The 13,467-nt window shown below is 60.7% G+C and overlaps 1 protein-coding gene and 1 long non-coding RNA gene across 4 annotated transcripts in view; one reads left to right on the forward strand and one right to left on the reverse strand.

The window, feature by feature from the left end:
* The window catches only part of LOC121009898 (uncharacterized), a 29,583-nt gene extending 24,874 nt beyond the window's left edge, over positions 1-4,709 (forward strand). For all 3 annotated transcript variants that reach the window (XR_005780900.1, XR_005780899.1, XM_040443276.1), the window contains 2 exons: positions 3,623-3,756; positions 3,883-4,709. Coding sequence is in view for 1 of the 3 variants with exons in the window: in XM_040443276.1 (XP_040299210.1) it covers positions 3,623-3,756; positions 3,883-4,020 (272 nt within the window). In the remaining 2 variants the exon portion in view is untranslated. The remainder of the gene's footprint in view (positions 1-3,622; positions 3,757-3,882) is intronic.
* The window catches only part of LOC121009899 (uncharacterized), a 146,476-nt gene that overhangs the window by 853 nt on the left and 132,156 nt on the right, over positions 1-13,467 (reverse strand). The window lies entirely within an intron of this gene.

The raw sequence follows: 13,467 nt of genomic DNA on the forward strand, positions 1-13,467 counted from the left end.
ATGCACGAATGGTCATCAAGCACACTGAAGATGCTTGACCACATGAGTCCTCAGGGGAACGCAAGTTAGAGCCACAGGGAGCCACACACCCATTCGAGTGGCTAAATTAAAGACCAGACAATACCAAGTGTTGGCGAGGAGTAGGGCGACTGGAATTTCTGTTGCTGGTGAGAACGTACCATTATACAATCACTGTGGACAACAGTTTTGTAGATTCTTCTAGAACCAAACATACATTTTCTGTATGAGCCCGTCTCCCCGGGAGAAAGGAAAGCCTATGCCCACGGATGGATGTGAACATGAATGCTCACGGCTACTTTGTAATTGCAGCCCAAAACTGGACACAACCCTGATGCCCATCAAGGGCGAGTCGGTAAACACACCGAGGCATAGCCACACCGTGGAATCCTACTCAGCCACAAGAAGGGAAGAAACCACTGCTGGTTCGTGGAATGTGGGCGAATCTCAAAAACATTATGCCGAGTGGAAGCACATAGACGCGGGAGACCATACACAGCGTGATTCCCCTTTTATAAAACTCTAGAAAAGGTGGACCTAAGTAGCGAGAAGCAGATTAATGGTTGCCTGGGGCCGGGATCGGGGGAGGGGGCAGGGGTTGTCGGAAGAGGGGCTTACGGGAACGTTTCGGGGATGACGGGAAGCTCTGTGTCTCGTTTGCGGTGGGGGTTACGCGGGCGGTACAAACTCGTGAGAACATGATGAAATGTACACTTGAAAAGAGTGGTCCGGTTCTGGACGCAGATCATGCCTCAAAGACGTCAATGTAGCCAGAGTTAGCATCTCACAAAATAGTTGGAATGCACAGATGAACGGAAGTAGTAAACACACATCACCTGTAATCCTACACTTCAGAAATGACGTGTAGGGATTGTGGAGCGCAGCCGAAACGATTTTATAGATATTTTCTTTGCATGTATGGGTATATATGCGGAGTCTTACAAAACCAGAGTCCTGTTACGTCTATATTCCTTTTTCTGTTTTTTTTTTAAGTTTATTTATTTATTTTGAGAGAGAGCTAGAGAGAGAGAGAGCGTGAGTGAGCCAGTGAGGGGCAGAGAGAGAGAGAGAGACAGAGACAGAGAATCTTTTTTTCAAAAAATCTTTAATGATTATTTATTTTTGAGAGCGAGACAGTGAGAGCCAGGGAGAAGCAGAGAGAGAGGGAGACCCAGAATCCGAAACAGGCTCCAGGCCCTGGGCTGTCAGCGCACAGCCCGACGTGGGGCTTGAACTCACGAACCGGGAGATCGTGACCTGAGCCGAAGTCGGACGCTCAACTGACTGAGCCACCCGGGCGCCCTTCCTTTTTCCATTTAACAGCGTCTTGAGGGCCTATGTCCACCTCCTCCCGAGCACTTTCGTACCACACTCTCAGTGTGAAGGGCAGCATCCCAGGGCCACACCCGCGTCCGCATCACTGGCCCCGCCGGGGGCGCGTGTGGGTGCTCTTTCCCATTTTCACCGTCGTAAGCACGCTGAGCCAAGCGTCTTCCCTGGTTGCGTTCCGAGCGGCGGCCTGGCTCGGTTGAACACGCGGACGTTGTGAGGGGTATTGACAACTGATGCCCCAGCAGCCCCGGCCGGCCCAGCACGGGGGTCGGGACTCCCCTCATGGGTGTGCGAGCTGAGCCTTAGGGCCCCTTCTGCCGGTTGGCTGCCCCCCCTCCCCCCACCCCTTGGGTTTTCTTTCCCCGCTCAGTTCTACCGGAGACCGAGAGCGCACGAAAACCCGGGGCCTCTGCTCTTCCGGGAGGCGTGTGGGTGGACGTGTGCTGGGGAGGGTCCCGGCACCTGCAGGGAGACAGAGTTGAGCCGCTGGGAGCATCTCTCTCGCTCTGGCGCTCAGGGAGGCCAGCAGGTGGGAGGCCCTGCGGCTTGGCACGCTCCCTGAGCAGACACCAGCCGGTTCAGAGAGAATGCCAGAGAAAGGGTGAAGGGACACGGTGAAGTCTCGGGAGGAAGGGCAGTTCAGGGGTCTCAGGGCGGCAGCTGGCTTGCTTTGGGGGATGGTTCAAAGGTCTGATGGAGGAGGGGGCAGCGAGGCCAGTATCATCTCCTTACGTGAGATAAATTCCTCTCCTTGGAAAGGAGCGAGCTCCCCGCTCCTAGGAGCATTCAAGCCGGACGGCAGCTTCTTGGCGTGGGATGCGGCCTGCAGCTGGACCAGGGCCTGCACACTGGCCCAGTCGGTCCCTCTCAAGGGCGGGATGCTCGCTGACATCATCGTGGGTGGTCTGTTCCCTCCGTTCTGTTCCGTGGTGCAGTAGGGCGGCCGTGTAGACAGCGTCCGACCCACGACCTGCGGGCTCCGGGGTCCCCAGCGTGGTTGGCGGCTGTCCTGTGGGGGGACAGCTGGCTGCGTCACTGGAGGCCGCTCCGCCAGCCCTGGCCACCCTCGCCCGGCGAGTGGGTGAAATCCAGGTGGGCTGCCTGGCAGGAGCAGTGGGAACGTGGGACTGAAGGCGGCCCATGGGTCGGTGGGGGTTGGGCCGGGGATGACAGGGGGCAAAGGGCAGGCAGGAAGCCGGCAGCCCACCCACCCAGGCCTCTGCCGGCACAGGCTGCGGTGGCCAGAAGCGGCTTCCTCCGGCGGCCGGCGTGGGGAGAAAGGAACTACACTCAGTTCCTGCATCGGAAAGGAGAGGAAGAGGCGAAGGTTGTGACCTGCTGAAGGCACCGCACTTTCCCCAGCTCTGGGAGCGATTTGCATGGGAACCCGCGAGGCGGAAGCGGTATTTTAGCTGCTTTCCAAGGCTGATGAACAGCAGAAGACACGGGAGGTGGGACGACGGATCCGGATTTCCGTGCTCAAGACCTCTTTCCAGAGAAGACGCAAACACTGGCACCCGGGAGTCTCCCGACCGCATCCAGGGCTCTTGGTGGGGGGAGGGGGGGATGGGGACCGCGGGCCGGCCCGTTGTCCCGCCGCCCTGCCAGCTGCGAGCCGGGGTGGGGGGCAGCTCGCCTCTCCCCAGGTGCTGCACCTGCTTCCCCGTCTGGCCACATCACGCCCGGCAGGATTTGTCTGCGGGTTTAACTGAGATGATACGCAGAGAGTAGCCGCGGTGTGTGATTTCAAATATCTGGACCCAGGAAATGAATCAGACCTTTCTCATTGGCCTCCGGCGACTCAGTCCATTTAGTTGTAACACGCAGCCCAGTAGGGACGTGAAGCGTCTCACGGTAAAGGGACGACAGTAAGGGTTTCAGACAGCGCTATGCCGCGCCGGCTGTGGGCTAAGTGCTTTCTGTGGATGATCCCAACCAGTCGCCCTGAGAACCCTGTGGGAACCGGTTTATTGTTAGGCCCGTGTGGCACCGGGGGGGGGGGGGGGTGACTGCCCAGAGCTGCTCAGCCTGCGGGTGCACGGCTGGGGTCCCAGCACAGACCCCGCGGGCCGCCCGTCACCCTCCATCAGACGCCCCCGCCCCGCACGAGGCAGCAGCCCCGAACACGGGCGCGTGGTCTCAAAGTGGGGGGGTGTGGGTGGACTTTCCGGGGACCCAGAACGGTATGCAAATTTATGTAAATATGAAGCGCTTCTCCCTGGGAAGCAGTTCCATTGACTCTGTAAGATTTCTCGAAAGGCTCATTGGGAAGGTCATCAGCTGGTTCCCGGCCCCAGATCCGGTTCCCTGGAGACGGACCTGAAGCAGGATTTGTGTCCCGGCGGTAAAGGCCACGCGAGAAACCAGGACGGGCGAGGAAGGACAGAAGGAGAGACCACACCCCAGGTCAGCGGTGTCCTGGGGTCCCGGTGGGGGGGGGGGGGGGGGGGACGCGGGGTGGGGGCGAGCCACACCGCAGAGCCGGCTTCCAGACTCCCCCACGGTAAGCCGGGGCTCTGGGACCGTTCTCAGAGAGTCCCAGGTGCCCGGCCATCGAAGCAGAAGCGGAGACGCTGGAGGAAGGACACGCGGAAACCATTCGCCCGGTGGGACGTCACCCTGTTCGTAGGCTCATCGCCGCAGCTGGGGTGTTGGGGCTCCGAGGGCTGACGTGCGCCCCACGGAGCCGCCAGGAGCCGGGCACGCTTAGCACCCATCTGCTGGCGGCCGTGGGCAAGTCTGTCCTTCGATCCTTGGCGCCCGTTGGTGGAACCACATCATCTTCCGTGCCCACACGAATCCACCTGCGGCCGAGGGGGTCCTGACAGCTCTGGCGGATGGCCTTGGGCACTTTGTCCCGACCGGGCCGTGACTCTGTCCTAGGCGGATCCCGTTCCACCGGCTTGTGTCGACAGATGCCGTGTTGGGGCGTCGCTGGGGTCCCTCTTGCCAGGCCTCAGTTCCCTTGCCTGCGGTCCGGGCTCATCCCAGCGCTGAGGTCGGGGCCACTCTGCACGCCGTAGCCTGGTCTCCTCAACGGTGCAGCGCACGGGGAAATCAGGGGAGCCGGGGACCCTGGCCTGGGGTGAAAACGCCCCAGTGCAACGCGCAGGCCTCCGTTGGATCCTGGTCCATTTTGGGGTCCTCTGGGGAGATCCGAACACAGACCAGGTAGCAGACGATTAGGGAATTACTGTTACTTTTGCTAGGTGAGCCAACAGCATCGTGATCGCAGGGACGAATGTCTTTCTGTTTTCAGAGATGCCGCTGTGATGTTTAGGACGGAAGTACGTGCATGTCCGCACGATGCTAGTGGGTTCCACAACGTGTATGACTATCGGCTGCGCAGAAAAATTGGCGAAAAGCTAATCGCTGAGTCTAAGTCGCAGACATATGGGACGCAGTCGCCTCTACTATGTTTGAAAATTTCCTAACGATGGGGGTGCCTGGGTGGCGCAGTCGGTTGAGCGTCCGACTTCAGCCAGGTCACGATCTCGCGGTCCGTGAGTTCGAGCCCTGCGTCGGGCTCTGGGCTGATGGTTCGGAGCCTGGAGCCTGTTTCCGATTCTGTGTCTCCCTCTCTCTCTGCCCCTCCCCCGTTCCTGCTCTGTCTCTCTCCCAAAAATAAATAAAAATAATGTTGAAAAAGAAAAGAAAATTTCCTAACGCAAACTTAACCACTTGGCTCAGAGTGGAGGAGCGCCCAGGCAAGTGCGTGCGTGAGCTGAGCGCTGGGCAGGTGTGGGCCAGTTCCCGCCTGAGCAGCGAGCTGGCCACCGGCCTTCCGATGACAGAGTCCCAGCCGGCCCATCTGCCCCTCTCCCACCACAGGGGCCCAGGCCTCATCCCCGGGCCCCCGGATCAGCGCACACTTTCAAACTGTCCTTCCTCTGGCCCGAGGGCCACGGCCACACGTCGTCCCCAGGGCCCTGCTGTCCCCGGGGGCTGCCCCAGACCCTGGGCGGTGGAGCCAGGGTGTCCCAGGGCAGAGGCCCCCTCTTCCTCCCCGGCTCATTCACATGTCAGTGCTTGAGAAGCGCTTTCCTCTCTGGGGGGCTGCTGGACAGTGCTGACGGGTGCGAGCACTGTCGCCGGGGGGGGGGGGGGCGGTAAGCACACCCACCCCAGGAGGCCAGGGTGCAGGGAGGGGAAGGGGAGGGCAGGGCCACGCCAGCAGCAGCGGGCAGTGCGCACAGTGGTTCTTTTCTGGCTCGGGCCTCGGGGCCCCAGTGGGCTGGGCCTGGTTCTGCGGGTGGGCCCGGGACCCTGCATTTCTCTCAGATCCCTGGTGATGCCGATGCGGCCGGCCTTGGCCACACGACGTCCTCTGCTTCAAGGGCAAGGTGGCTGTGGGGAGCCTCGTGATGGGGTCGAACCCTGTCTGGCTTCCTGCCCCTCAGAGGGACCAATGTGCTGAGGGACCAATGTGCTGAGCAAGTGCAGGCCTCCCATCTCGGGCCGGACCCCTCCTCCGATGCTGCCTGGCGTGGGTACGTGCAGGTGCCCTCTGACCCCGGGGCCAGGGGTCAGCTGCCCTCCATTTGTCATCATGACCTAAGCCACAGGAGGCAGGGCCCCTTCCTGAGAGGAAACTAAGTGGGGGCAGCAGTGGCCTTGGACACGGAGGCCTTTGCTCAGCACAACAGGCCCAGCCGGGCCGGACTGGGGATGGGCAGGGGAGCCCAGGCAAGCCTGCCTCTGCCCTCGAGTGCTCAGAAACTTCCAGAAGGCTGTGTGCTCCCCACTAGAGCTCTCCACAAGGGCTGCCTCCCTCCGCGGGTGACCAGGTGGGAACCCCAGCCCCCACCCCCACCATTAGGTCCCCTGAGTGGGTGCGGCTCTGTCACCATGCCATGGGACAGGCTGGGTCCCCCCCCCCGTTCCCCACCCCGCCCTGATGCCTTTTCCCAGCGTGGACTGACACCTGGCCTGTGTTGCTCTGCTTCGTGGGGGTAATTTGCTCAACTGCTCATTGTCTGTGGCCCCAGCAGGAGTGGGCACACCTGTCCTGTCCCTGCACGGCGCTCAACACAGAGCGTGGCCCCGTGTGGGGGCGTGGCAGGCGAACCAACCGAGGGACCAGACAGGTGATCCTATAACGTTTGATTTTTGAGAGAGACAGCGCGTGAGTGGGGGAGGGGCGGAGAGCGGGGCGACACGGAACCGGAAGGAGGCTCGCAGTTGTCGGCACAGAGCCCGACGCGGGGCTCGAACTCACAAACCACGAGCTCACAGCCGGAGCTGAAGGCCGCCGCTCAACCCACTGAGCTACCCACGCGCCCCCGGGCGGGTCGTCCTCCAAGCGCATATCTGACTCCTAGTTATGGGGAATCTTGCAAACCCGCTTGGGGGCAGCACCACAGCCATTGCGTTGGGTCCGTGATGATTTTGGAGAGTGAGAAGGGGGCGCAGATACTTCCTTACGCCCTTCAGGAGCCCAGGTCCGGAAGACGGCTATACCCCGTTTGTCCAGCAGAGGGCAACCCATTCCCGGCAGCTTGGCGTCCCGCGGCGCTCACAGGGGCTCGCCGCTTTTTTTTTTTTTTCTTCTCTTTGAACTTATTTTTTTGTAATGGGAAATATCTTTTTTAAAAATCCCACAGTCCACACAAGGGGGAGAAAATAAGTGGATGTGATGCACAGGCAATTGGGAAATTGCTTCCTTCTAAGTTTCAAAGCAACTTTTCTCTTTTGAGAACACTTAGGGAGAGACCTGGGGCACGGGTCAGATTTTGACTGGCTCAGGCACGGAGCCTGGCACCTAGAGAGTTTTAAAAGCCCTACGAACCTGCGACAGCCCCTGTCTACTGGCCCGCTGGCTGGCGGCACGGTCACGGAGCCCTGTCGCTGGAGCTGAGCCCCCCCCCCCCCCCCGGAGATGTCTGCAGAAGACTCCAGGAGCCGCCCAGGCGGGGGAGGCAGGAAGCCTTGGCTGTGTGTCTGGTCTGGTACTAATTAGCTGTGTGACCTTGGGCAAGTCACTTAACCTCTCTGGTCTGTTTACTCTTCTGTTAAATGGGGTGTCGGATTAACTCATCGTGAAGTTCCTTTGAGCAGAAAAGTCAGTGGCGGGGGGGGGGCGGGGGGCGCGGGGAGAGCTGCTAGCCTGGGGCCCGGGAGCAGCTTAGGAGAGGTACCGCGTCAGCGCCCGTGACCCGTGTGGGGCCTGGGGGCAGACCCGGCAGATCGGACCTGCAGTCAGTGTATGTGTCTGACTTTGAGTGCAGCTTGGCCCTGCCACTAATCCAGCGTGTGACTTCCAGTGGCTCGTTTCTCCGTGCCTCAGTCTACCCATCTGCAGGCTGGGGACGCGGGGCACACTTGCAGGCGTGCTGTGGGATCTCAGTGTGATAAGAGATGAGAGCGTGTGAGTGTGTGTGTGTGCTGATAGGGGACAGAGGAGAAAAGAGTCTCGTACATAATCTTCATCAGGGTGAAGATCACATAACGTACAATTACCCATCGTGGAGTGTACAATTCTGTGAATAATCTTTTAAGGGGAGCTTAAAAATAGGAAAACAATGGTGGGAACCCACCCCCTGTCAGGGTCTGTGCCAAACGCTTTGCTCACGTTGTGTCCTTTAATACAAGCCCACGGGGAAGGGACTTGGCAGGGAGGAAATGGACGCCCAGAGAGGTCCAGCGACTTTCCCCAAAGCGTCCAGCAGGGAGGCGGCAGGATGCTGGGGGGCGATGTGGGGCCGCCCGCCCCCGCCCTCTCCCCCCAGCCCAGCTCAGGAGCCTTGGGAAGGCGGCCAGCAGGCCTGGGCGGGGCCTGGGATGACGGGCAGGACAGCGGGAGCCGAGGAAAGTCACTTGACCTTGTCATCCCTTCATTTCCTGCTCTGCCGAAGAGGAAATGTTTACACAGCGTCCCCACACAGAGGCTCCGCAGGCCTGGACTTGCGGTAATTAGCTGAACAATGAGGCTCTAGCGGCCGTGCAGCGGCCCAGGCCCTGGCCTGGGGGGTCAGGTGGCCGGGGGCCCCGCTCCTCACCGACAGGCTTGCCCCATGACCCTGGGCACATCCCCCGCCCCTGGGCCTGGTTCTCGGGGTGGGGAAGGCCGGCGAGCGGGCCTCCGGGACCCCGCGAGGGCCCCGTGAGTGGGGGACACACCTGGTGGTGACGTGTGGGGCGGACGGCACGTCTGTAAGCTCACGTGTTCGGCCCCGAGGGTCCCTGGGCCAGCTCAACGCTTCGCCAGCAGTCACGAGATCTCTTTCCAGCGGTCTGTTCGCTCGTTAACGCGTCGATCAATGGATCCATCAAACGCGGAGCACGCTGGCTGTTCCCCGAAGCGACGCTCCTCTTCGCAGCATGTAGAACGGTCTTTCGGGTGTGGCTGCCGGGCCGGCGACCCCGTTTCCCAGATGATTTTGCATCTGGCGGGGTGGGGGGGGGGGTCACGTGCCTGGCTCTCGCCCGCAGGAGCCACAGCGGGGAAGGAGGCTGCTGTTTCTTACCGAGGTATCCGGGGCGCGGGTCGTGTGCCGCGGGCGCTGTGCCTCTCCATCCCCTGGCTGGGTGCCACAGGGTCAGACACGGAGACAGCAAGGGCACAAACTGGAGGGAGCCTGACCTCCTGAATAGTTAGCACAGCCTCAAAGTCTGTGCCCACCCCGGAAATACGGCTGCGAACCACACAGAGAAGGTCCCTGCTCTGTGTGTGTGGGGGGGGGGGGGCGGCGCAGAAAAGGACACATTCAGGGCACAGGCAGCAGGATCATCAAGACCTTGTGAGTGTCGGGACCGGCCCTGGTTCTCCCAGAAGCCTTTGGGTCTCTATGTCAGCGGGCTGGCAGCACGGTGTCTGGGAGCCCGGACAACTCCAGTCGCCAGAAAGGCAACACCTTCTCTAAATACGGGTTATGGTATACACATCCGTCTCCTGTGAGTTGAGTTATTATGAGGCTTTGTGCCCTGGGCCAGTCCACTTAGGAATCATGTTTGCAATGCTAAAACCCTCATCTGAGGCAAAGATGGACAAGGCAACGTTCAGTGGTGAGCCCCCTGCCCCCCGGCCGCAGTTAGTGCATCAGTGAGAGGCATCTCGGTCTGCCTACAACCCCGGAATCTGGGCCTGTGTTGTCTGCAATATCCCACGCAAGGCTCCTGGGAGACACTCAGTGAGTATTTCAGAAAGCTTGGTTGCAGTTTCGCGGTCCCTGTCCTTGGAGGTATGTCCAGATGGGGAGACGTGGTGTTTTCATTTTACTCCCCACCAGGGGGAGACCCTGGGGCGAGGGTGTGTGCACGTTGCATGTTTGGGACGACATCAGCAGGGCAGTGGGGAGGTGAGACGAGGCCACCCGGAGAGGCATCGAGGTGGCCCCCCGTGGGCTCCTGGCGCCTGGTCCTGCTGGGGTCCTACAGGAGAGGGTGTGACACACGGTCCCCACTGATGTCCCATCCAAGCGACTCCCATCTGCCCCCGGCTGAGAGCATTCCCACCCCTGCAGCTTGCCCTGTGCTCCGCTGGAGCAGCTGCTTCTGGATGTCTGTGACCGATGTCACAAAGCGGGGCCTTAAGAACAGCAGAAATTTATTCTCTCATATATTTTTAAAATTTTTTAACGTTTTATTTATTTTTGACAGAGAGACAGAGCACAAGCAGGGGAGGGGCACAGAGGGAGGGAGACCCAGAATCCAAAGCAGCTCTAGGCTCCGAGCTGTCAGCACGGAGCCTGATGCGGGGCTCGAACCCATGAACCGTGAGATCGTGACCTGAGCCGGAGTTGGAGGCCCAGCCTGCAGAGTGCGTCCGTGTCTCCGTGTTCACACCGCCCTCCTCGGAGGACCACGGCGGTCGGGCTCATGGCCAGTGCTGACCCAGTACAAGCTCACTTAACTAGTTCCACCGGCAAAACCCCTATTTCCGATTAAGGTCACGTTCACAGGTTCTGGTCGGACATGCACTCTGAGGGGACACTCTTCAACCCAGGACGTGAAGCCCCCGGGCGTGGGGACGCTGGCCCTGGCAGGTGGGAGTTTTGAGCACTGACAGGAGGGGTCCCTGGGGTGGGTCTCTGCCTGTGTCCGCTCAGACCAGGAGCCCAAGCCACGGGGTGTCAGCTGGGGGCTCGGTGGTCAGGGAGCCTCCTTCTGGAGCAATCCTTGCTTTCGAGCCAACGACCTCTCCTTCAGATGACCACGTTCCCCTTCCCTTAGGTGAGTGGCACCGACTGGACTCCAGGGGATGCATGTTAAGATGACACATTGCACGTCTACACCTCTAGCCCCTCTGTGGGTCGAGAGGAGTTTAGCATCTCACACAACGACCGCGAGCCCAGGCTCCACCACTCACTGGCTGTGTGTTCCCGGGCAAGTTACCCAACCTCTCTGGGCCTTGGCTTCCTCATCTATTAAATGGGATTGCTGTATAGCACCCACTTGGCAGGGCTTCTGGGACGATGGATGAGACCACGTACGGAAGGGGCTCGGTGGCACGGGGCCGGCTCTTGTCTGACCGCGTGTGGGTTCGTGCTTGCGGGCGGACCTGCAGGACGGCTCTGAGTCTCGCCCCCACCCCGGGGCCGCCTGGGGGCAAGGGCCTCTCCGGGAGACTGCCTCCGGGGTGCCCCTCCATCATCTCCCCCTGCCCGGTTTCTCTGCCGGGGGCCCTGCGGCGGGGGAAGGCCTGGCCCTCTCTCCATACTCGGTCCCACCTTCCCGCAGGCCCCGGACAGATGCCCACGTGTGGAACACACGGGAAACGCGAATCCACCCTGGGCAGCGTGGCCACACCGGTGCTCTTTCCCGAGCGACTCAGCGCAGGAGCGGCCACCCTTGGTTTCCAAGCCAGGCTGGGCCTTTTCGGAGCGTGGGTCCCCGGGCAGGTGACGGGACAGCTGGGCTCCGGCTTCAGCTCAGGCACAGTCTGTGGCTGTTGGCTCCTGGTCACGCCGTCCCCACGTGTGCCCAAGGGGCGGCACCGGCCAGCAGCCTTCCCGGAGCAGAGTGGCACGGCCCTGTGCCAGTGTTCCCGGGCCTCTCGGGCAAGCGACGCCGAGATCTGATGCTCTGGTGGAGCAACTTGGTGCCCGCCTCGAGTGACACGCGTTCTGATTTTCGAGATAAAGCCCAGACCTGGCGGGGCTGTGGCCAACCCCGATTCTGCCTCGTCCTCGAGCACGGCCTGGGCCTCTGTGGCGTCGTCCCAGGAACCGAGTCACTGGCGCTTGCTCTCTGTGCAATTATTTGAATGTGCTTTTCAAAAGGCCCCGTCTGCATCCAGCCAAGGAACTCGTCCTTCGCTCCACAACGTAGCAGCAGTGACGTCTGGTGGAGGGATAGCCGTTCGTCACGGCTGCCGCTGCTTAAACACGGCATTCTCTCGTCAGACCCTTGATTCCGGCCCTGGGGGTGGGCGAGCCCGGGGCTCAGCTCTTAGAGCCGCTCCGCTGTCTTGTGGTTGACGACTGGCCCTGCCCCGAGCCCCCGATGCCTGTTCTGCGTGAGTTGTTTGGCGCTTTGGATATCACCCTTTCAGGAGGGTAAATGTTATCCCATTTCTCAGATGGGAAAGTGGAGGCTTAGGCAAATAAGGCAGCTGGCCCAGGATCCCCCTACCGAGGGAGGGGAAGAGCCAGATTCCACTCCCGAGTCCAGGAACGCAGGGAGAAATCTTCCCTCTCACAAGAGAGACCCGCCGTCACCTCCCCTGAGCAGGGTGTCCTGTCCCTCCGTCTCACATGCGCCGGTGGCCTGGGGATCCCAGCTACGGGAGGCAAAGGGGCTCTGGGAGGTTTGGGGAAAGCTCATTCGGGGTTTTTCCTTTAGGTGAACAGGCCGTCAGGACCGACCTTGAGACAAAACTTGAGACTCCGGAGGGGAAACTCCAGAGCCGCCAGGAGCAGGGGCTGACGGGGGTGTGTTGGGATCCGAGTGGGGATCACGGCGGCATGAGGTCAGATTCCATACGGACGCCCCACATGGGCTCCTCGTAGCACAGGTTGAGGGTGCAGCGAGAGCTGAGGGGCGGTGTGTGTCCTCGGGGGTGGGTTTGGGTCCCCAGAAGCAGAGCCTGAGGCAAGGATGCGGTATAGGTAGCCTCAAGGGGGTGGGGAGGGTGGCCCAGGAAATCTGTGGTCAGCGGAATACTGGCCCCCGAGGATGCCTCCGCTTGAATCCCTGGAACCTGCAAGTATGTGACCTTACACGGCAAAGGGGACTTTGCAGGTGGGATTAGGTTCCAGAGTTTAAAACAGGGAGAGTGTCTTGGGTGATCTGAGCAGGCACAGCGTCACTGCAAGGATCCCTGAAGGAAGGAAGAGGGAGAGGGCTGAGGCTGTCACCGCCAGCTCCGAAGGTGGAGAGAGAGGCCTCGAAGCACGGGGTGCAGGCGCCTCCAGAACCAGAAAGAGAGGAGGGAACGGGTCCCCCCTACGGCGTCCAGAGGTTGGGACTTCTGGAAGCTTGTGGCCGCTTCTTGCCCACGCAGGGCCCGGGCAGGGCCGAGGGGAAGGGAGACAGGCAGGGAGAGGGGCCGAAGGGTTCGTTAACAGAGCTTATTGATAACTGTGCGAGGCACAAGCCCCACGCAGGACTCGATGAGGAACCGACCAGACTGCGCCAGCCGACGTGCTCAGGACGCCCGTCTGTGCTGCGGGGCGGCTCCTGGAGCCCCCAGGCCGCCCTCCGCAGGGCTGGCGCGGTCCCCTGGCCCAGGCTGAGAAGCAGGGACACGCGGCCACAGTGGGGCGGGGCCGGGGGGGTGGTACTCAGGTCGCAGAGGGGCCGCGGGCGGGGCACCCAAGTGCCCTGTCTCTGTTCCCCTGGTGCTAGTTACAAATATTCTCCTTTACGTAGTTGCTGTAGAAGACATTTAAAGGTGCAAAAGGAAACCCAGCCTCAGTTCCCGGAAAGTGATGGATTCGATACTTAATTCTGAAGTTGTTTCTAACGAGCATTAACATAAACGTATTTACCGTTAAAACAAAAGGTTTGCCCACTGACCACCTAAAATCACTTCCTGTTACCACCCAAGGATCCATGCTGTGCATTTTAACCGCTGCATTATCTTCTCTGTGTCCCAAAAACAACCCATTCTATGGATGGGGAACTGGGGTCAGAGAGGTTAAGCGATTCTCTTAAGGACACACAGGAGACAGCTGA

This window comes from Herpailurus yagouaroundi, unplaced genomic scaffold (assembly GCF_014898765.1).
Source record: "Herpailurus yagouaroundi ecotype Mexico unplaced genomic scaffold, PumYag 190, whole genome shotgun sequence".
NCBI lineage: Eukaryota > Metazoa > Chordata > Mammalia > Carnivora > Felidae > Herpailurus > Herpailurus yagouaroundi.